The sequence below is a fragment of the Glarea lozoyensis genome (genome assembly GCF_000409485.1).
Source record: "Glarea lozoyensis ATCC 20868 chromosome Unknown GLAREA1, whole genome shotgun sequence".
Taxonomy (NCBI): domain Eukaryota; kingdom Fungi; phylum Ascomycota; class Leotiomycetes; order Helotiales; family Helotiaceae; genus Glarea; species Glarea lozoyensis.
Window position 1 is genome coordinate 922,457 of NW_007360983.1, and position 20,701 is coordinate 943,157.

Here is a 20,701-nt window from a genome sequence, read left to right on the forward strand (position 1 = left end):
ACATAAATTCGAGATAGAGAGACAAAAGGCGCCTTACAACAGTGCATCGAAAACTGCGAAAAAGTTCTATTTCTATTTACACATGCAGTCTAAGCCCCCAGTTTACGCCATTCATGCACGAAATGGGACCATTCCGCACTTGGAATATTATGTACAGGTTTCGTTTTCATCAATCATCCACCACTCTTGGGCTATCTGTAATTCAAACTCGTAAGAGAAAAGCACCTCAAGACTGCACCTCAGCTTCAGTCCACCCACCCACTTTTCTTCCACCCTCCTTCCTTTTGACCCTACATCTCATGCCCACCTTATCATCCAAAATGAACCTCCAGATGACACCAATCCAACTTTCATGCCTGGGCAGATCATCATAGAATTCGTGTGCAATGGCATTCAACTTCCTCAACCTCGTCCATGGAACCGCTGGGAAGTCATGATGCTCATTGTGCAGACCAACGTTGTAGGTAAAGAAATTTAGTGAGCCATAATAAGAATATGTTTCGGGGATGAGCGTATTGGTGAGAGGGTCCTTAGCGGTCTCGGGTGGGTCGAAAACGTAGTGTTCAGCGATAAAGTGACCGGCGCAGGGGTGGAGAGAACCGGCGAGGAAGGACGAGAGAATTAGGTAGTAGAGACTGTGCATAGAACAAGTCTTAACCAGGAAGAGGTCGAAGAGAACTTGGATAGCAATATTGATGAAGTGGATCTCGGTGAACGGGACTTTGTAGATGAACATAGGCCGGAGAGCGTAAAAGAGTATTTGAAAGGTGCAGAAGAAGGCTTTTCCAGCGAGAGAATCGAAGAAGACAGCTTCCAGGGCTGTAGGAAGGTCGGTATCAAGACCGTCTACGCCAAGAGACTTGTGGTGTGTTAGGTGGTATGGCTATTTTTGCATTAGCTTATGTTCGCAGACCCATCTTATACCGCGTCTACGGGTGCAAGACCAACACTCGGGAAGATCAAAACGTACCCTGAAGGAAGCACTATATGGGATACCAATTGGCAGGTTTGCAAACACGGCCAAGGCTCTGTTCATCGCCGGACTCCTGAAGGCCAAATTGTGTGAAATCTCGTGAATAGCCAGGAACAAATTCTGGTTTGCCGTGGCACCCACCACGTATGCAGTTAGGAAGAACTTCCATGATAGGAACGGTGTGTTTTCTAGGAGATATGCGCATAGAAGTTGGATAGAGACAACGAGGGCTACGACGTATTTCGTGAGAGGTTCTGGCCCGCAGAGTTTCGTTACCTGGAAGTAAAGGGTCAATTGGAATCTAGAGTAAATGATAAATGAGAGATTACCTCGGGATGTGCCTTAATGATAGCTTGTCGACGTGTACGATGGGGCTCCTCTGTATATGTCCAGAAGAAGTCGTTCTCTTTGACCTCGAGAGGAGGGGCAGTCTCCTTTACTGGCGGTGTTCGTAAACGCTTCGTAGCTTCATCTTTGCTGTCTGGTCGAGACGTAGTGATCGTAGAGGTAGAGGCTGGCATATTGAACGATTGAGATGCCAGAATATTGGAGGTTTTAGGAAGATCGACCAAAGTTATATTATTCGGACTTCAACGTCCATCGCCAGTCAAACTTGCACCTGTTGAAATCAAGTCGGATTTCCAGAAGCTTGGAGCATCTCCCCATAATTATTAAAAGCAGCATGTTGAAAGCAGCATGGCAGGTCACGTACGGTAAACCGCATTCAATCACGTGACTGTTACCTTCCTCTCAACTTGCGGTGGACAACAGAAATGACAGAACCTCCTTACAATTCTGTGGACTTATTATATACTATAGAGTGGGTAAGTATCTTAAATTGGAACTCGTTCAAGACACACTTGAAAAGATCATATTATTTCGTCAATTGGCAAACCACTTATCATGCCCACCTGGAGCCCAGCTACTACTTACGGCGCCGCCTTTGCTGTAGATCTGTAGTGGGTGGCGATGATGAATTTAGGGGTCCCAACGGCGCGAGGGAACAAAGGGCCCCATTCATAAATACTTAGGTCTCACGTGGGTCTGTAAGGTTGCACAAATCTCTGGCCAGAAGCAATCTTTTAGTTGCGGCAAACGATGACCTATTTATCTCTACTTCTTGCAAATGTATAGGACCAACCCCCCTTGAATACCAACCACTTCTTCAAAACACACATCTGTAGTGATCTCAAGCTGAGGAGTGTCACTACCGTATGCGACCATTCAACGAAGCGATAAGCTATGATTGAGACGACTTTGTAAGATACTTTGCATACTGTCATCTTCCGGAAGCTGTGAGACTGGGGCTAGTCTTGACGACTTTTGGAGACTTGGCTGCTGCGAATGACCACGGCTAACATTGATAGCTTTTGAAAATGAGGACAGCGCTTCGATGTCAGAGGACTCGTTTGAGGGTTGGCGAAGGTGGATGTCGGATCGTGGCGGAAAGTTGCCATATGTAATGTTTCCGTCAAAAGTGCTTGCCGGCCGAGATGATCTCGGAATAGCTCTGACACATGTCTGTGAAGTGATGGGCTTGGTAGCCCATCGAGAGGCGCTTAAACCAGGGCCCAAAACTGTAGGCAATGCTACGAGATCTTCATCACTCTCAAGATTCAACTTTCTAAAGGATCTAGCAAGGTTTGAGACCTGTGTGTTTGTCGGAGCTTCAGTTTCTTCTGACACGTGATCAGGTGATATTTCAACAATCTCAACTGTCATTGTCCTGTCGTTTTTGGGAGAATCAGGTGTATCATTGGTAATCAAGTTGCTTCTTTTGGAGAAGGTATTCCAGCCTTGCACAGAGGTGACCGGTTGTTTGGTAGCAAGTGCGCGACTTATGGAGCCGTCGACAGATGGTGTTGAGATCGACTCGTTCACGCTTCTGCTCTCAGCAGTCTGAGCTTGCCCAAACATGTATGGCTGAGTTTTGCTAGCCGTGCTCGTTGCATTTTGGTGTTGGCCATAGTTGCTTTCACTTTGTATGCCTTGTGGTGGGCCTTGAAAGTTTCCAGAAGCTTGATTCGATCTTGGATGTGCCTGTGCTATTGGAACATTTGACCTGGGAATGGGATACCTGTTCGACATATCTTCTCGAGATAGTAACACCTTGTTGATCGTTGCAGCCCGGTTGCGTAGAATAAGGAGCTCGTCAATAGAGTAGGTGATGCGGATAGGTGGTTTCCCCTCTTCTTCTAGGACATTGGCCGTACTCTCTTCGACCCGGTGTTCTTTAACGCTCTTCTCAAGCTCAGTCGCTAGATCATTATCATCTGGGAACGACAGGCTCTGATTCAGGGTACCAATGGGAGGGTTAAGTGGGCTAGCTTGAGCAAAACATGGATCTCCTTCACCCTCTGCTGCTGCTTCAGCAGCCGAATTGTCTCGAAGGAGTAGTGCTTTAGCTAGGAGCTTCCACCCCATAACCTCAAGGTACTTCCGTTCTTCTGCTTCATTAAGCCTCGAGAATGTCTCTGACTGTCTGAAGTATTCACAAACGAGTTCTTCCGATGCTCTGAGATGCTTGTCAGAACGGAGTACCTCCTCTTTCCGGGCATCGCGGGCAATATTAGAGTCTTCGACCCTGTCAAATAAAGTGTCCAGGAAGGGCCCCTCATAGTATTTGGTTATACCTGCAAGTACCGCTAGCACAGTATAATCGTCGTTGAGGAAAGCAAGATCCCCAAGGGCTGATAGTTCCTGAAGATCTTGTGGCGAACTGTCTATGTTTGAATCTTCATCATCGAAGTCGATCAATGTTTCAAGAGATTTAAGCTCTCTGAGAGTCTGACTGCTGATCTTCAGCGGGGAGTAAGACTCAGGCGCTACCCCGGACGTGGAAGTCGAAACCGGCATCAGTCCATCCTGTTCATGCGAAGGAGGTGTGGCTTTGCTCGACAAAGGCGGGACCGTGTTGCTACACTCAGCACGTACCGGCCGGAGAGGATCTCTGGTCAATATACTATAACATGCAACAGCGTATTGTGGAAGTATGAACCTCACCGTCCAAATCAAATCTCTCACGATTGGTGAGACGTTGCAGAATGTTATGACACGAGGGTCATTTTCCATGATCTCTAAGAGCGAGTTCACCGCAATGCTTCCCTCAAATAGAATCTTGTTCTCAGCAGCCTTTTCTTCTATCTCAAGAACAACTGGATGCGATTTTGACAATTGATGAAGTCGGACGTTGACGTTCCAAGTTTTGGTATCATCACCTTTCTGAGCTGTTGCAGCGAATATCCTCAGAGTGTTCTTATCTGTGGTTGCTGGCCTGCAATCTTTGGTAGGAATGTTGTTCAAGATTGAATCCGTTTTAACGGCGGACTGGGTGACTGGAACACAAGCGTTATTCTCACCTTGAAGAATAGATTCTGCCCAGTCCGAAATATTTGTGTCACTTCTCAGGGGCGGCTCAACGGAATTCAGCGCTTCTGCCAGTGACCGAGACGTACTTGCAGCATCTAAGCATGGCTCAGAGGATACGGGTGCCCACTTTGAGGCCTTCAGCCCACCTCTAGTTGGGAGTGTTGAGCTCTGGGCCAATGTATCTGCCAATGTATTTGTTTGTGTAACATCCACTGCCTGCTGGGAAGTAGTATGCTGTGCAGCTGCAAAGAAGGATTCTGGATCAACAAGAGTGACAGGTCGTTGAAAGTTCATACTGGAGCTTTGACTTGCTCTTCCTTGACTTCTAGCTGTCGACCTGTTTGTCTGACGCGGGCTGGCAGTCGTCTGATGGCTACGACCCACAGATTCAGCGGCTACTACTCGGCTAGGCATTTGGCGGAGGCGTGCGACGGTATCCTCCATGCGGTCAGCTGCTCGACCTCTCCTACTATTCCCTCTGGGAGGAGGAGTGCGCATGTTTGAGGCTCTGTGTACCACCGTTAGCATTTAATTTGTGATAAGACGTTTCTAGAGCTGGTTGGATCTCACTCTGACATCCTTGAAGAAGTACCGGTATATCCACCCCGTCCGGCACGGCCAGTCCCTCGACCGCGACCTCCCCCTCTGTTCCCGTTTTGTCCTTGATCGTTTCCTGGTATACTTCTACGCATGCGATACAATTGTCCATCTGCGATGGAGTCTAGTAGATGTTCCTGTTCTGGAACATCATCGAAGACGGCATCTGTGGGACTGGGTTAGTCAATTCGATCATGAAGCTTTATAGAATTCTTACTTAGCCAAGGATTATCAGAAGTAGCTGCAGCTCTTTTTCTTTCCTCGAGAAGACTGCACATTGCTTGGTTGATAGGTCCTCCCCGATCCTCCAGAGGGAGAGTATCTTTCCTCGCAATACCAAGCTCTTCCTGTTTTACTGTCAGTCACAGACAAGAAAAGAAAAAGCGTTATGTGTTTTGGTGAACGAACCATCATCGCTGCCTTCACAGACTCCATCATTTCTTCCTGAGCCCTTTCGTCCGCCATTTTGTGGTATATTCAAGGTGAACTGCTCGGCCCTATCAGCATATATATGACGATACAGGTATCATCGTGCGTTGTTGGTAACAAAATTCCATTTTCCAAAGTGGCAACATAGAAGACGAAATGTGTGTTCTTGGTGACTTGGAGCGACAGAGGATTGATTTTGAACCTTCTGGGAGATGCATTCTTGTAAGAATGAATGACGAGGGTGGATTTTCCGACTTACTTTTGTTGAATCCTTTTTGCGCTCTGGTCGACCCGAGACTTGACGCGTTCGAAACGAAACAGAAGTAAAAACACGATTGACTCAGAATCTTTGAGGAAGCGTTCTTTCCTGTCGATTTCTGTTGCAGGCGCCTGTGCAGATGTGGCAAGTTCTGCTCTGTATCTTGGGTCCACTAGACAAAATAATGTCGTGTTGTTGCCGCTCAGCACGTATTCAACGCTGCAGGTTCTCCTCCCATCGTAAGCGTAAGAATACTCGGAATCCTTTCTTCGATACTTCTGTACTGAGATCTGAGATCCTTGATGGATCTCAATGCTGTCGAGATCGATGTATTCTTGTTATTGTCGACAGATCCCGGAAGTAAGCGATAGTGGGTGGGTCAAAAGTGAAAGAGCGTCCCTGTTGCAGGTTCCCCCAGATTGGGATTGGATAGTGTCGAAATCCGATAACCGAACCAACATACAGTACCTATGTAGGTAGGTATGTATTGACCCTGCGCCAAGATGATGAGACAATGAGCCTCTTCCAAGAAAGATTTCGTGGGGCAAGAGTATGTGACATCTTTGTTTTCAGGTTAGGTAGTATTCATTGTATTATATTGCACCGGATAGCACTCTTCCGAAGCAAACCTTACATGCAGGCGGCTGCTGCTGCTCATTAGGGTGCGACACGGAGGTAAAGTCTATCCATTTGGTCTGTGATAACATTGTATTTAAAGGTTTAGAACACGGCCCGATGTCATTATTGTCCACGTATACAAAAGAGAAAGGACAATAGTAACCGTTTGGGCAAAATCCATTTGAATACGATGATGTTAGATTTCGATTTGAAAATGAATGCTGATAAGCTCGAAAATATGAACCATCTTGCTCTGGATTATACAGTCTGTTCACATCAGTGAATAATGAAAAATCTCAAAGCAATTAGATCAATAGTGATTCTCTTGCTTTGGTTTTTACGACCTCGCCTACGCGAAAACCCGATTGCCCCAATTGCTTCCATTTGATTGAGGCATTATGATTTCTTGGATTATTTTGTGGCCTTTTATTCTGTCCGCTTTCTCCAGACATGAAGTAGTACATCAGATATACCTTAAATAAGAGCGAAGTCATTATGCCTGTGAGAAAATAAGCACATGAGGACTGACTGTGCTAAGTACGCAGTTAGAATTTCGTACAAGGGTACAAATGAGTGTTGAAACGCCTTTCAGATGAGAATACAAACGAGCGTTGAAAAACCCCCTTTAGATGAGAAGACACAATAACTTCTTTGCTTGGATAGAAAGTTCTTATTAAATACTAGGTAAATAACGTATATATAGATTAATACTTAACTTGATTATCATTAGCAAGTTGGAAGGGGATCTCAGGTCGCCTTTGTATGTCGTTCTCCTAACCAATCGGCTTCATTCCATTTCCTGACCAACCGCGGGCCCGATACCGCAAGATGCCCATCGATTTTATTAAATTTCCATGCGCGGTTCAATTGTTCGCAATTACTCAACAGCCACAATGAGGGCCGGGTTTCCGAAGAGTGGCAGGTCTGCTAGAAGGGTAAGTTACACTATGTTACGTTCGACATGATTAATTGACGAACTGTTGCAGAGTTCGCATGTGTTGAACTTGCTCCGTCCACGATGCGCTCGAAACCTTGCGACAATATCACCCACCAAATCCTCCCACGACTACCAGCCAGACATCGCATCGCGGACTCCTCCATATCCCAAGCTTTTAAGGAAACTTCATGAAGTGCGACGTGTTCTAGGGCCCGAGAGGCAGCTGACCTTGGCGGAAAAAATCCTCTATTCTCATTTAGACAATGTGGAAGAATCGTTACTTTCCAATACCGACAATGGGCTCAATATTCGAGGAAATGCAAATCTCAAGCTTAAACCAGACCGGGTGGCGATGCAGGATGCGTCTGCGCAAATGGCGTTGTTGCAGTTTATGACATGCAATCTACCATCGACGGCTGTTCCTGCTAGTATTCACTGTGACCATATGATTGTAGGGGAGAAGGGTGCGGATGTCGATCTTCCCGAATCGATCAAGGGAAATAAAGAGGTGTTCGATTTCTTGGAGTCTGCTGCGAAGAAGTATGGCATCGAATTTTGGCCACCAGGAGCAGGAATCATTCATCAAACAGTGCTGGAAAATTACTCGGCTGTAAGTTCGCTCGACAGTATATGTCAGAGGTAACCTTATTAATGTCCGTAAAGCCAGGTTTAATGATGCTGGGAACGGACAGCCATACCCCTAATGCTGGGGGACTTGGAGCTATCGCCATCGGCGTTGGTGGTGCGGATGCAGTTGATGCTCTGGTCGATGCACCATGGGAATTGAAAGCCCCCAAAGTCCTTGGAGTTCGGCTCGAAGGCGAATTGAGTGGCTGGGCCTCTCCCAAGGACGTTATTCTTCATCTTGCTGGACGTTTGACTGTACGTGGTGGCACTGGATTCATTATTGAGTATCATGGCCCTGGCGTTGACACACTGAGCTGTACTGGAATGGCTACGATATGTAATATGGGGTATGTATTTCTAGGCTTATATCAGGGAAACGCTAATAATTTGAATAGAGCGGAAGTTGGGGCTACGACGTCTCTTTTCCCATTCTCTACACGGCACATTCCATATCTTGAAGCTACAAACCGTTCAGCCATAGCGCTGCAGGCCCAGACAATAGCGTCCATCGAATCATTGCGCAACTTGCTTTGCGCTGATGAAAACGCCCGATATGATGAGGTTATCACAATCGATCTGTCGAAGCTCGAACCCCATATCAATGGACCAAACACACCTGATCTTTCGACGCCACTATCCAAATTTGCCGAAGCCGTAAAAACCAACAATTGGCCGACCACGCTTTCAGCAGGACTGATTGGTAGCTGTACAAATAGTTCTTATCAAGATATGTCTCGCGCTGAAGATCTCGTCAAGCAAGCTGCTGCTGCGGGTCTTTCTCCCTCAAATGACTTCTTCGTCACACCTGGCAGCGAACAGATCAGAGCCACTCTGGAAAAAGACGAAACTCTCAAGACGTTTGAAGACGCTGGAGGTGTTGTTCTTGCAAATGCGTGTGGTGTAAGAAAAATCCTGATCGTAAGCTGACGAGGTGTCAAACGCTAACAATGATTACAGCCTTGTATAGGACAGTGGACCAGAACGGATGGCGTCAAGAAAGGAGATGACAATGCAATCTTCACATCATACAACCGCAACTTCAGAGGCCGCAATGACGGTAACCCCAACACTATGAATTTTCTTGCAAGTCCCGAGTTAGTGACAGCTATGTCCTACGCTGGAACTACCACCTTCAACCCCCTCACGGACAGCCTCACTACTCCTCATGGTGAAACTTTCCGCTTCAATCCTCCATCCGGCGCAGAACTACCAGCCTCCGGCTTCGAAATTGGAAACCCTGATTTCCTCCCCACGTCAGGCGCTCCCTCCCCTTCCACACCGGTCATTGTTTCCCCGACCTCTGATCGTCTCGCCCTTCTAGACCCATTTGCTCCGTTCCCAGAGTCAGACTTGAAAGGCCTTCGAGTTCTATACAAAGTCACCGGGAAATGCACCACAGACACAATTTCTGCTGCCGGACCATGGCTGAAGTACAAAGGCCATCTCCCAAACATATCCGCCAATACGCTCATCACCGCAGTCAACGCTGCTACAGGCGAAGTGAATGTGGCTTACGACGTCGATGGATCTACTTCCTCCATTCCGGAACTAGCGCAGCGATGGAAAGACAAAGGTCTCGAATGGCTGGTAGTAGCAGAACACAACTACGGAGAAGGTTCTGCTCGTGAACATGCTGCTCTCCAACCTCGTTATCTCGGTGGTCGTGTCATTCTTACAAAATCCTTTGCAAGAATCCACGAGACGAACCTTAAGAAGCAGGGAGTGGTACCCTTGACCTTTGCCAACGAATCGGACTATGATCTTGTCGACGCTTGTGATCACGTCGATACTGTCGGATTATATGATGTTCTCACATCTGGTGGAAAAGGCAATGTGGTTCTCAAAGTCACGAAGAAGAGTGGTGAGGTCTTGGAAATTAAGACTAAACATACCATGAGCGAAGACCAGTGCCGTTTCATTCTTGCCGGTAGCGCTTTGAATGTACTTGCTAAGATGGCGAAGAAATGAGTGATTTAGGATGGGGGTCGGCGTTGAGGGTGCAAAATTGTAAATGATAAGGATACGACTGCATATAAGGGTTATACACAAAAAGGCAGTTCTGCGCAGCTCGAATCTCTTCTGATGAGGCTGAACGTTTAACCGAAATATGTTACATGTGACAGCATACCTGGAATAAGGATGTACTTACCATTCGAGCAGCTGCATTAGGAAGAAAGAAATCTATAAGAGCTGAAAAGCCTTCAACTACTTCTGCTTGAGCCTTTCTCTGGGGTTTGAAACTTATTTGGTTCGATGTGAAATGTATACTTTACGATTCCGAGCCTGATAAATGATCACTGATGTGTAACTTGATTTGAGGATTTTCTTTTGGCCAAATCAACTCTTCCTCGTCTATACCGATTAAGCTTCTCTAAAAGGGTCTGAAATACAACACTATAGTTCAAGTCCTTCATGTTAAATACCCTCATTCCTTCTTTTAAATATGACCCATCGCCGCATCGAATTGAGCGTAAACATCAGAGCCGGAGTCCCATTCGGCCTCCACTCTCTGTCCCTCTTTATCGGATATTGGAAAACTAACTTCTCAGGCAACATTTGCGGCGGAACTAGAACGAGGGATCTGCCCCTACGCTTTCAGATCCTTTTGTAACAGCTTTACGCCTTAGGGATTTAAATATACTCCTCCTTTAACGGCTTGACCTAATTGTCCTTTGGCTGGAGGGGTCCTAAGTTTGGGCGCATTACCTAAGCTGGGGTAACACCACTTGCAGGTGGGCTCCCATTGGTCAAAGCGAAGTCTCCCGTCAAGGTCCCGCGATGAGCAACTGCTCTGTCATTCAGCAAACTCCCCTCGCTGTTTTATACAGCACCATATTCTGGTCTGTACCGTGACCCCCGTCGCATATTCATTCACCACAGTAAAAGCACAGTTGAAACTACGAAATGTCTGTGATTCTCTGCACAGGTAAGCTTGCTTCCTCCACACATCAAAAATGCCGCGTCGATTTGCAACTGCTAAAAAATTGACATTTGTTACAGCCGGTTATGACCATACCATACGGTATGTTTTGCGACAGTTGTTGATCGTTGGGACTTTGGCTTATGCTTCCTAGGTTTTGGGAAGCCCTCTCAGGAATTTGCTCAAGAACTATCCAACATTCCGAGTCGCAAGTAAACAGGCTCTGCATATCTCCCGATAAACGTTTCCTCGCCGCAGCTGGCCATCATAATGTCAAGCTCTACGACATCAAGTCGACGAATCCCAATCCTATACTCGCGTTCGAGGGGCACACTGGCAATGTTACAGGTGTCGCATTTCACTGCGAAGGAAAGTGGATGGTCACTAGTTCGGAAGATGGGACGGTGAAGATCTGGGAAACTCGTAGTGGCACCGTGCAAAGAAGTTATACTCATGGGCCTCCTGTTAATGATGTGGTTATACATCCCAATCAGGGCGAAATCATCAGCTGCGACAGAGGGGGGAACGTTCGTGTATGGGACTTGGCAGAAAACAGCTGCTCTCATCAATTGATTCCAGAAGAGGATCAGCCGGTGTCGAGCGTCACCGTAGCAAGTGATGGCTCTACACTGTGTGCAAGCACAAACTCGGTATGTTTTGTGTATACTTTGCTTGTATGATTTTACTGACTCCGAAAGGGAAACGTCTACGTCTGGCACCTCCTTCAACTACGTGAAAAAACCCAACTCATCCCTATTACCCACTTCAAAGCTCACAATTCGACCATAACTCGCGTGCTACTCTCCCCAGACGTCAAGCATCTTGCAACATGTAGCGCCGACTGCACGGCCAAGATCTGGGAAGTCAAGGACTTAGAGTCCATGATTCCCCAGCCTGGCCAGGTAAAGAGCAAGGAAGAAACCGAGAAACCATTCAAGCTCGAAAGTACACTGACCGGACACCAACGCTGGGTGTGGGATTGCGCTTTCAGCGCCGATTCTGCCTACCTCGTGACTGCATGTTCTGACCACTACGCCCGGTTATGGGAACTCCACAGTCAGCAAATTATTAGGCAGTACAATGGTCATCATCGGGGTCTCGTTTGCGTGGCTCTTAATGATTACTCGGAAGCCCGATGAGGAAGTTAAACATTTTCAAAAGTTTCACGTAAGGTTCTGTCGAGGATGCGTAATCTAGCATTGCCCGTTTGGGAGTGTGGACATCTTAGTTGGGTAATTCTGGCGTTCTCGGTGGCATTTGGTCACGCATAGCATGGCGTTGGAAGGATATTGGAGCCATACCCCATCATCTTAATGAAGTAAATTTGTTGGTTGAACATAAACATAATGAAATACTGTGACTTTGCATTCTGTATTGTGTCTCACTAATTCAATGGAGCATGATTGGTTTTGTCGATTTATCTTGTGCTTAAGTAGTTAAGGTATCCAACGCCAACGCTATGCCTCATGAACCAAACCAAACTCCAAATCTTCTGAGCAAATACTTGAAACCCTTTTGTATATCATTACCAGCCATCGCCCCATCCATCATCATCGTCAGCTGCAGGTTTAGGCGTCGGATCAACCTTCTTCGCCACCACAGGTTTAGGTTTTACCGCGGCTGCTTTCTTTGCGCCAACACCACCAATACCCCCAGTCGATGCCGTTCGAGAACCAGTTATGGGTCTTGACGTTGCCGGCTTGGCGAGCCCCTTTGGTAGGGCTTTTGCTCCAGGCTTTTTGCCAGCTTGCGCTGCCATCCAGCCAGCGAAGTCGGGCTCGCCATCGTCTTCAAAGGGGATTGCGGAAGGTTTTGTAACAGGCTTTGGAGTAGCCTTTGTGGTAGGCTTGGGAGTAGGTTTCGTGGTGGTTAATGGAGTTTCACTCGGAGAGTCGAAGAATGTGTCCTCTTCCATGTTACCCCAAGTGTCGTCGAAGTCTCCGTCAGCATTCGCTTCTGGGAAGTAATCATTTGCGTTCGAAGACGTAGAAGTACGAGCCGATGTTGCCGGAGGAGATGTAACTGCTTGACGGTGCAAGCTCGATGCAGATGCTGTCGCTGTCGCTGTCACTGGCACAGTGTTTGCTCGTCGCGAATCAATTACAGGCGAGGAATTGGAACGGGTAGCAGCAGCGGGTGCACCATTTGATGATGCCTGTATTTCACCAGTTGCCGTTGAAACTTTGTTTGTAAAGGATGATATTGCCCACCCAGTCCAGGAAGCTGCTTCGCTGGGCTGAGGTGTACCCATCCGCGGTGCTGAGGCAGTAGGGTTGTCGTTTGAGGTTGGCGGAGGTAGCACGGTATCGGCCATGGTAGAACCAAATTTTCGAATACGCTGAAGAAAGATATCCATGGTCTTGTTTGCCTGATCCCGAACGAGCTTCTCCTTATCAATCAGGCAAGGACAGAGGGCGGGAAGTATCCTATTGGCACAATCATCCTCGCTGAAAGAATCTAGCGTTGCACCCAGAGCCATCAAGGCGGCAGTTCGTGCATGAACAAACGGATCTCTCAGTGAGCGTGTGAAGGCAGCGATGAGGACCTTTGATCTATTGCCAACCCCCAAATTCTTCGCTATCTTCCCAAGACAGATTGTGGTATTGGTTCGGATACCAGGTTGTTCATCGTTTTGGGTTTTGGCCAAATATTTCAATAGTTCACCGTTGACGGTTCTGTCAGAGAGTTTTCCAATGATAGTCAGAACGGCCTTGACGGTCTGTTCTCGGACCATAGGTGCGACATCCGTAAAGCCAGTAACCTGGAAATGGAGTCAGTTCTATGGAATGAATAGTCTATAATTCTATACTAACCATTTGCGGAAAGATCTTGTCATTCACAATCTTCTGTGGTAGCCTATCAATCATAATAGGGAGATTGTCGAGCAGACAGACTCGTATGGCTCTATCAGGGCTTGAGAAAAGGCGTACGACAGAGGGAGTGACCTTGGATTCAAATTCGTCGTCTGTGAGCTTTTTGCTTATCTTCATCACAACCCCGAACACTTTGGGGCCACCGCCACCAAACTCCACGGATTTGAGAAGTTCCGGCAAGATTTTCATCTTGAAGTAATCCTCGGGGAAGTCATCGGATAGTTGGTCAAGTTCACTTTCCAGAATTAGTATTGATGATCCTCATGTTCTTTACAACTTACTTCAAGAATTCTTCCCGTTCTTCCTCACTCTTCATCCCAAGATTATCCATACTATCCGTCAGCTTGATGAGTGGCGTCTCGAAGAACCCCCCATTTCGGCGACCCTGTTCAAGAAAGTTGCCGACACTGGCTCTGGCTTTAGGGTTGGTATTGACTAATTTTCTGTAACTCGCAACCATGGCTGGAGGGACCCCCTTTGTCTGTCCTGCCTGGTCACTGCCCAGGAATTCCCCATTAAAAACCTCGGATATTAAAGTGCCAAAGTTGTAGGCATCGACCGCATGTATAGGATTCTTCTTTATTGTCTCCCACCCAGATTTCGCACACTCTGGTGGTGTGTATCGTCCGGCGTCAGGAACAAGACTTCCGTAATTCTGGGCTCTCGATTAGCGGTGGGAAAATGAAGAACAGTCTAGCCCAGCATACGTATATTATCGCCTCGTCGTCCTTCATGCTGCTTAAAACCTCGAAACCTCCAACCTTCCACTCTCCACTCTCACTTGTGTATAGAGACCCGACGCGCAGAGCGCCGTGTACGGAGGAGGCATCGTCGTTTATGAATTTGATTGTTTGCTTTGAAGTTGTTGTCAACATGAATCCCCTACTACCAGCGAACATGGGCTCCTACAGCAATACCAAACAGGCCCCATTTCAAAGTCTCCGGACTCATGCTCTTCCGTTTTATGTGCCACTTCAGAGGCACGAGTCTTTCTGTAGCGATGTAGATATATGTTTCTGTCTATGCATGCCTTGTTAACAGTGCCAGCTGGAGGCTGAAGTGCGCCATACCTCCACTGTGTCCAACACCTTAATTACCCCTGGGTGTCGTAAAGTTCGAAGCTTTTTGACGGCGTTCCTAGCCATTGGCAGGCGTGATTTATTCGCTGTGACATCGAACGAGAATATGCTGCAGTTGCTTCCATCTTCCTGTTATTACGTTTCAGCGACCTTGCCCAAAACATCTCCATGATGCCACTCATACCCGTTTGGTTCCATTGTGCAAAGCCCAGATGCTTGTGTCTACATCGACTCGATCGCCGAAGGTGTAAGGGAATGGCGGGCCTTTGGAAATTGCTGAGGCAACAGCTGATTTAAAAAACTCCATGCCGCCGGAAATCAAAATAAGCAATACTGAGAATTAAAATGTGGTGTAAACTGCATGTGCATGGCAAAGGTACGAGGGCTGTCGCACCGATATCTGGCCCTTATCGCTGGCCCTAGGAGTCTAGGACCCCTAACCTTATTTACGATGTGAAGGTTCGCCAAGGCTTTTGGAGGGGAAACGCGTCTGGATCTAGACTACGAATGGAGCCGCCTGTACAGTCTTCTGAACTCACATCATTTCATCAACGTGTCTATGTTCCTGGCGCATGGTGTTGCAGAAGCATAGCAGCTTCCAGGGCAACAAGATGCGCTCTACTCACATCTCTTTCTATTTTCGCTTCAATCGCAATTTGCATTGGCTATATTTTGCCCCTTAGGACGCGGTCTACAAACAATCATGGCGTCAAATATGGCTTCCACAAACATCTCTTTGCGCATTTCCCGCTCGCCGCTCACCAGGCACAACAGCAATAGCAATATCGACGATTCCCGCATGCATTCTCCCGCGGTATGTATGTTACTCATATCTCTCAAATGATCCATCATATGTCTGTGATGAACAACTGGTAAAAGGTCTGACTGTTTCAACACGCTGCTGGTTCTGGTGGGGACTTGATCAGTTCTGTAGCTCTGCTGAGGACTCTTGCTTCGCTTTGTCTCTGCACCTTTCGCTAGTAGTCCCTTGAGTCAAGGCAAGACCGATATCACCAAAGTGTTGGTGTATTTCGGTGATCTTTCAGGATAAAACCATGTTGTATCAACAGTTCCGCGATCAGGAGTCATCTGTCGCCATTCTCCAGGACTTATGACCAAAGGCTGCGGAGCAAACCATGAGTCCTTCCCCGGAAGGCAAGTTACGAGGATGTGATGGCGCGAGGCTTTGTGTCGTTAGCTGAGGCAACTATGGGACTTTTTCAGTTCTTTACCGAAACCGCCGTGTGCAGGCTGAAGACTTCTCAAAACTGAAAAGAACTGAGACATATAAATCTTTTTTCTCGCCTTCAAGTAATATCATAGGCATACCCTTGCTGATTAGCCGTACAGTTTGCCAGTGCAGGACTCGACGCGGGAGATGATCGGAGCTCGATGTCGTCTGGACCTATTCTAAACAATTGCGTATTTTGTGCACAGCCTGAATCTTCGACCAGAAAATTCAGTAGATGCGATGGCTGTAAGAGGCCGTATCATAAAACTTGCTTGCAAAAGGCTGGCATCGAAGTAATTCAAAAGTCAGTAGCCTCAACCTGGTGACTTGGAACCTTTCGGGCATTCGCTGACGGACAACAAGCAAGCTGCTGGCCTGTAACAGACCAAAATGTCAATCTAGGGTACAGAAGCAAGAAGCCAGAGATCAAGCATCAAGAAAAGTTCAAGAGCAGCCGCGCTCTGGGTCATCTTTACACACGGTTGTTGCTTCCCAACACCCACACTCTCCAGCGAATCCCTCCTGCGAGATCGACGGCTGTCTTAATCCCCCGCTGAGCAGTGTGGTTCGTGGGCGTATTCTTTGCAAGGCGCACGAAGTGCAAGTTAGGTACGACCAGGCGTCTCTCGCCCGTGCGAATGCTGCTAAACAAGAATCTGTGCGAAAGGCGTTGAGGGTTGATGCTCAATCCAAGCGGAGGCTTGAAGGGAGGCAGCTTCTTCACAGCAAAGGGACACGTCCTCATCAAGTAAAACGGACTTCGTCTTTAAGCACTCGTCCAATAGGCGCAGAGTCCAGCGAGCAAATAATGAATGTTTCACCCCCGTATTACCGCAGACCTGCTGCACGAAAATCTGCCCGAAAAGAGATTGCATCAGAAACCCAGGTGGAAAATATTCAAGACCATAGTATGGCAGGAATAGATATAGCAGGTATAGACGAGACAGACGAGGCGAGAAACGAAGAAGATATGGGAGACGTGAACAGTTTGCCACGGGAACCTCACGACTGCCCATCTGTTCCCGGGAATCCGTCGATACGCACCAAGACACTCGAGTCGCCATCTCTAGTGGGCATAATCCCGCATGCAGCTACTGATGACGGAAGAGAAGAAGACGTCGCTACCGAGGAAATACCAAATCCGATCACTGAAGAGACCTTCCGCCCTCACCCGCTCGAAGATGAAGGAGCTTCCTCCACCAAGACTCAATCACCCATTAGTAATTCCCAAGCATCACCTTCACATCACACGGATGTCACCTCTCCTCACCCCCTTGACGCCTACCTCTACCCCACTTCTCCACCATCACCACGGCCTCAATCCCCATCCTACCTACTCGCAACACAGACCTTCAGTCATACAAACCCCCTCCTCACCTGGCCCGCACCACGCCCTTCTGCCTCCTACATCGCCCAAAAACGAGACGAGTATCTCCGCAACCCCCGTCCAAACCGCAAAGCGAATTTCGGGGTTCATCTTACCGAAGCGACGAAGGCTGAGAGGAGGGCTAAAGGATGGAGTGTTCATCAACGGAAAGAGGTGGTTGATACGGAGCAGACGAGGGAAAGGGATCGGAGGATGGAAGATTGGATTGGTGTTAAGGATGTAGGCGGATTTGAGCTTGGGTGTAGTGAGGGGAAGATGGTTGTTAGAGAGAAGGTCGGGGAGGGGAGAGTTTTTGAAGTGGAGTGAGGAGGTATTAGAGGTGATTCGACGCCTTTGGGAATATGGTGTGAATGGTTGAGCATCTAACGGCCCTTATTACGCGACATATAGCGGGCTGATATATCAGTGTCTAAGGACTAAGCTAGAGGCCAAATTCCTCTAATATAGAATCCATTTGTGTCTGCTATGGAGGCGATTACGTCCATAACAACCAAGTCTATATGTCAAGTCAGTCATAAGCTCTTTTCCTTCACACATAACCTAACTCCATGATTTCCAAGCTTTTCTTTTTCTAGCAATGCCCTTTTCGGCAGTGTTGAAAGCAGTAGCTGTAACTTGGCATAGAAGAATATATGATGAGAAATGTTTGAATAGGGGGGTTCAACAAGTTCACTTCCATGTCAGCATCAACAAATAAAATGTAGTCGGAGAAACGAGCGAGTAGCAGTATATATATATTCATTATCATCCATGATCCATCTTAGTTTTATCCGTGCCAGCAAGCGACCCATATCTTACAGCCCTTAATATCGATATTTACATCTACTGACTGCTGAAAATGCAGCAGAAACCCTCAGAATCTCCCAGCCCGTAAAGAACGCCGTCCATAATCAATACATGTCAAATCCCAAAAACCGCTGTGCGGCCAACATGACTCCAAAAGACCAAAAGTGTCCAAGAAGTCTCCGTGTTCAAAACTTGGCGAAGTGCCAGGATAAAAGAAGGTTACCATTCTCAACAGTGCGTCCATCAGTACTAGTCGTACCATAGTAATCATGAAGTCCAGATCAATTCCAAAACCCCATCTTTCTCAAACATCTTCGGTCCATTCTGTCCATAGATCCATCTGTAATCGTCCGCTTTTCGAATGTACGTTTGCCGTACTGATCCATCCTTCTCGATTTTTGACTCCTTCAATTCCCATGCTACTTTTCGTCCAGTCCAAAGCAGATTCTTCCTTTGCGGGCCCATCATGAAGTCGAGATTCCATCCATAGTCGTTAGGTGCTGGTCCAAATGTGCGTTCGGTCTGGTATAGATTGAAGTCGATGCCCTTAGGATAGTAAGCAACGGAGAAGCCATTGGAAATCACAAAATCGTCGGCCGTCCTGAATCTTTGCAGGAAGCAGTCCTCACCACATGCGTGTGCGACTTGAGCTCCTTCATACACAGATGCCTTGTGCCATATTCCACCCTTGAAATGATGAAGAGACAATGGGCGAAGTCCAGCTTCGTAGAAGCCTGCAGGATCTCCCATAATATCCAACTGATGCAATTCCCGAATCATTGTCAACGTGCTTTCGGTATGCTCGGAGATACACATACGAAGAAGCACATCTCCTTGAGGACCCCACCCAGTATTTGCTTCCTTGATTTTCTGTGGGCTGCTGCACTGCTCGAAATGATTTGCAACTTTGTCTGCAAGTGGAATAGAGAAAAAGACACCAGCGCCGCCAAAAGCTTGCGATCCATGACGTTGAATGTTGTTTATATCTTCTGATAAAGTACCCAGATAAAGATCTGTGGTATGGTCATACTGCGACAAGCGTTCGAGGAGTGCATGCATGGAAGGATAGAAGGTATCGTCGTCGCACATGACAAGAAATTTTCGTTGTTCTCGAGAGCTATCATTGTATAGTTCCGGCAGCAACGAAAGATAACGCTTGGCCATTTCAATACTGCTATCAGCCGCATACACCTTCACGTCGATGCCCATTGACTTCATCTGTTTCGTGGCCTCCTCTAGTTCCCCAGGAGATGCATCGACCAGACGCAGAATCAGCCCTGCCCCGTTAGACTTTCCATGACTGTTTGTCAACCAGTGTGCCCATTCTCTGGTAAGTCGCATTTCCGGGTTTGTCAGTCGCTTGTAAGTGGTCGATATTCCGAATAGCAAACTCGAAGCATCCACGGTACTTGGATACGGTGACCGAGGGACCGTGACGTCGAATGGCTTGAGGCATGTGGTTGTTGAAGGGGGGGTTTTGATGTTAATCTCGTCAAAGCCATTTGGGAATAGTTCGCTGTCCATCTTGGTAACGCTTAATCTGTCGATATCCTGTCGATGGAAGCGAACATAACGACGTCCATATTCAATGTCGTCGCCCAATTTGTATTTTTTTTGTAAGGCCTGCAGACGGTCGGCTTTCAGAGAGCAGTCCCAATGTCGATGAGTTACATTGCTAAGATTGACTTTTGGCTGAAAAGATTCCAAGTTTGCAATTGCTGGGTTTGGCGTATAGACAGTGTACAGAACTAGCACCGAACAGAAGAGCGAAAGCAATATGGCGCGCACAAAAGGATTGCGTGTTTTGAGTCTGGCCATTGTGCCAGCCGCCATTGAAGTACCCATAGCGAGGGAGGGAGGTACTCCTGATATATCTGTAGCCGAGATTACTTTTAAAGAAAGTGTCGCCAAGCGCAATGAGAAGAGTTCATAGAGAGAGAAACGCCGGTGAGATGAGAGTGACGGAGATTTGGAAAAGGAGAAGACAAGGTAACGTTAGAGTGATGGCCTGCAGCAGACTGGGTAAAAGAAACGAGGGGAAGGTGCGAGGTGCGAACGAGTATTTCTGCTTCCTTGCGACATACGACAGGAAGGAAGGGAGCGATCAAGGCGCACAACAATGCAATTGCAGCGCAAATGGCCGAAGGAAGAGCCAACAATTAACGTCATGCTGTCAGAAGGAATAGGCTCAATAGGCTTACGATTAGGTCGTGGGAATTGTTACCCGGCGTCTGCACAACACCTGTCAAGTATTGTTGCTGTATAATTACAGAGATAGATTGGCGACGTCACACTAGATTGTTGTATTTATCCGTGGCATCGATGTCTTTGTTATTGTGCTGATGCGTGTTGTCTTGACACGATTTAGCTGGTAGAGCTGGAGGAAGCCCTCGAGGTCTCAAGTTGAGGCCCTCAACGCGCAAGGCCTCCTTCCAGTAGGTAGAATCTGGAAGGCTATGTGGTAAGGAGAGTTTCTTTTCGATGCTAGCCAGTACCAACCTACGTTCAGGAAACAAGGGCATCCCGTCTTCAGACGTTTTCTTAATTTTCGTTGATGCTTCCGTGATTCCGTGTGCGGGACGAGAGTGGCAGTCACAAGCTCGTTCGGTGGTATCG

The 20,701-nt window shown here is 47.4% G+C and overlaps 7 protein-coding genes across 7 annotated transcripts; 3 read left to right on the forward strand and 4 right to left on the reverse strand.

Annotated features, from left to right (window-relative positions):
* Positions 1–226: 226 nt before the first annotated feature.
* Positions 227–1,494, reverse strand: GLAREA_08957 (uncharacterized protein; the record flags this gene model as incomplete). The annotated part of the gene is made up of 3 exons (XM_008077918.1): positions 227–883; positions 971–1,249; positions 1,303–1,494. 3 exons carry the CDS (start codon positions 1,492–1,494, stop codon positions 227–229), a joined length of 1,128 nt encoding a protein of 375 aa, XP_008076109.1.
* A 703-nt stretch (positions 1,495–2,197) lies between these two features.
* Positions 2,198–5,404, reverse strand: GLAREA_08958 (uncharacterized protein; the record flags this gene model as incomplete). The annotated part of the gene is made up of 4 exons (XM_008077919.1): positions 2,198–4,850; positions 4,913–5,105; positions 5,157–5,286; positions 5,348–5,404. 4 exons carry the CDS (start codon positions 5,402–5,404, stop codon positions 2,198–2,200), a joined length of 3,033 nt encoding a protein of 1,010 aa, XP_008076110.1.
* Positions 5,405–7,138: 1,734 nt separating this feature from the next.
* GLAREA_08959 (Aconitase iron-sulfur) lies at positions 7,139–9,777 on the forward strand (the record flags this gene model as incomplete). The annotated part of the gene is made up of 5 exons (XM_008077920.1): positions 7,139–7,180; positions 7,232–7,792; positions 7,846–8,156; positions 8,205–8,709; positions 8,767–9,777. 5 exons carry the CDS (start codon positions 7,139–7,141, stop codon positions 9,775–9,777), a joined length of 2,430 nt encoding a protein of 809 aa, XP_008076111.1.
* Positions 9,778–10,763: 986 nt separating this feature from the next.
* Positions 10,764–11,868, forward strand: GLAREA_08960 (Putative isomerase YbhE; the record flags this gene model as incomplete). Its single annotated transcript, XM_008077921.1, has 3 exons — positions 10,764–10,831; positions 10,884–11,379; positions 11,428–11,868. The coding sequence occupies 3 exons, from the start codon at positions 10,764–10,766 to the stop codon at positions 11,866–11,868; spliced, it is 1,005 nt and encodes a 334-aa protein (XP_008076112.1).
* Positions 11,869–12,254: 386 nt separating this feature from the next.
* GLAREA_08961 (ARM repeat-containing protein) lies at positions 12,255–14,988 on the reverse strand (the record flags this gene model as incomplete). The annotated part of the gene is made up of 7 exons (XM_008077922.1): positions 12,255–13,490; positions 13,543–13,837; positions 13,884–14,257; positions 14,310–14,456; positions 14,512–14,622; positions 14,673–14,810; positions 14,866–14,988. The coding sequence occupies 7 exons, from the start codon at positions 14,986–14,988 to the stop codon at positions 12,255–12,257; spliced, it is 2,424 nt and encodes an 807-aa protein (XP_008076113.1).
* A 408-nt stretch (positions 14,989–15,396) lies between these two features.
* GLAREA_08962 (uncharacterized protein) lies at positions 15,397–17,605 on the forward strand (the record flags this gene model as incomplete). Its single annotated transcript, XM_008077923.1, has 3 exons — positions 15,397–15,495; positions 16,032–16,216; positions 16,276–17,605. 3 exons carry the CDS (start codon positions 15,397–15,399, stop codon positions 17,603–17,605), a joined length of 1,614 nt encoding a protein of 537 aa, XP_008076114.1.
* A 747-nt stretch (positions 17,606–18,352) lies between these two features.
* Positions 18,353–19,930, reverse strand: GLAREA_08963 (uncharacterized protein; the record flags this gene model as incomplete). The annotated part of the gene is made up of 1 exon (XM_008077924.1): positions 18,353–19,930. The coding sequence occupies one exon, from the start codon at positions 19,928–19,930 to the stop codon at positions 18,353–18,355; it is 1,578 nt and encodes a 525-aa protein (XP_008076115.1).
* Between the last annotated feature and the right edge of the window lie 771 nt (positions 19,931–20,701).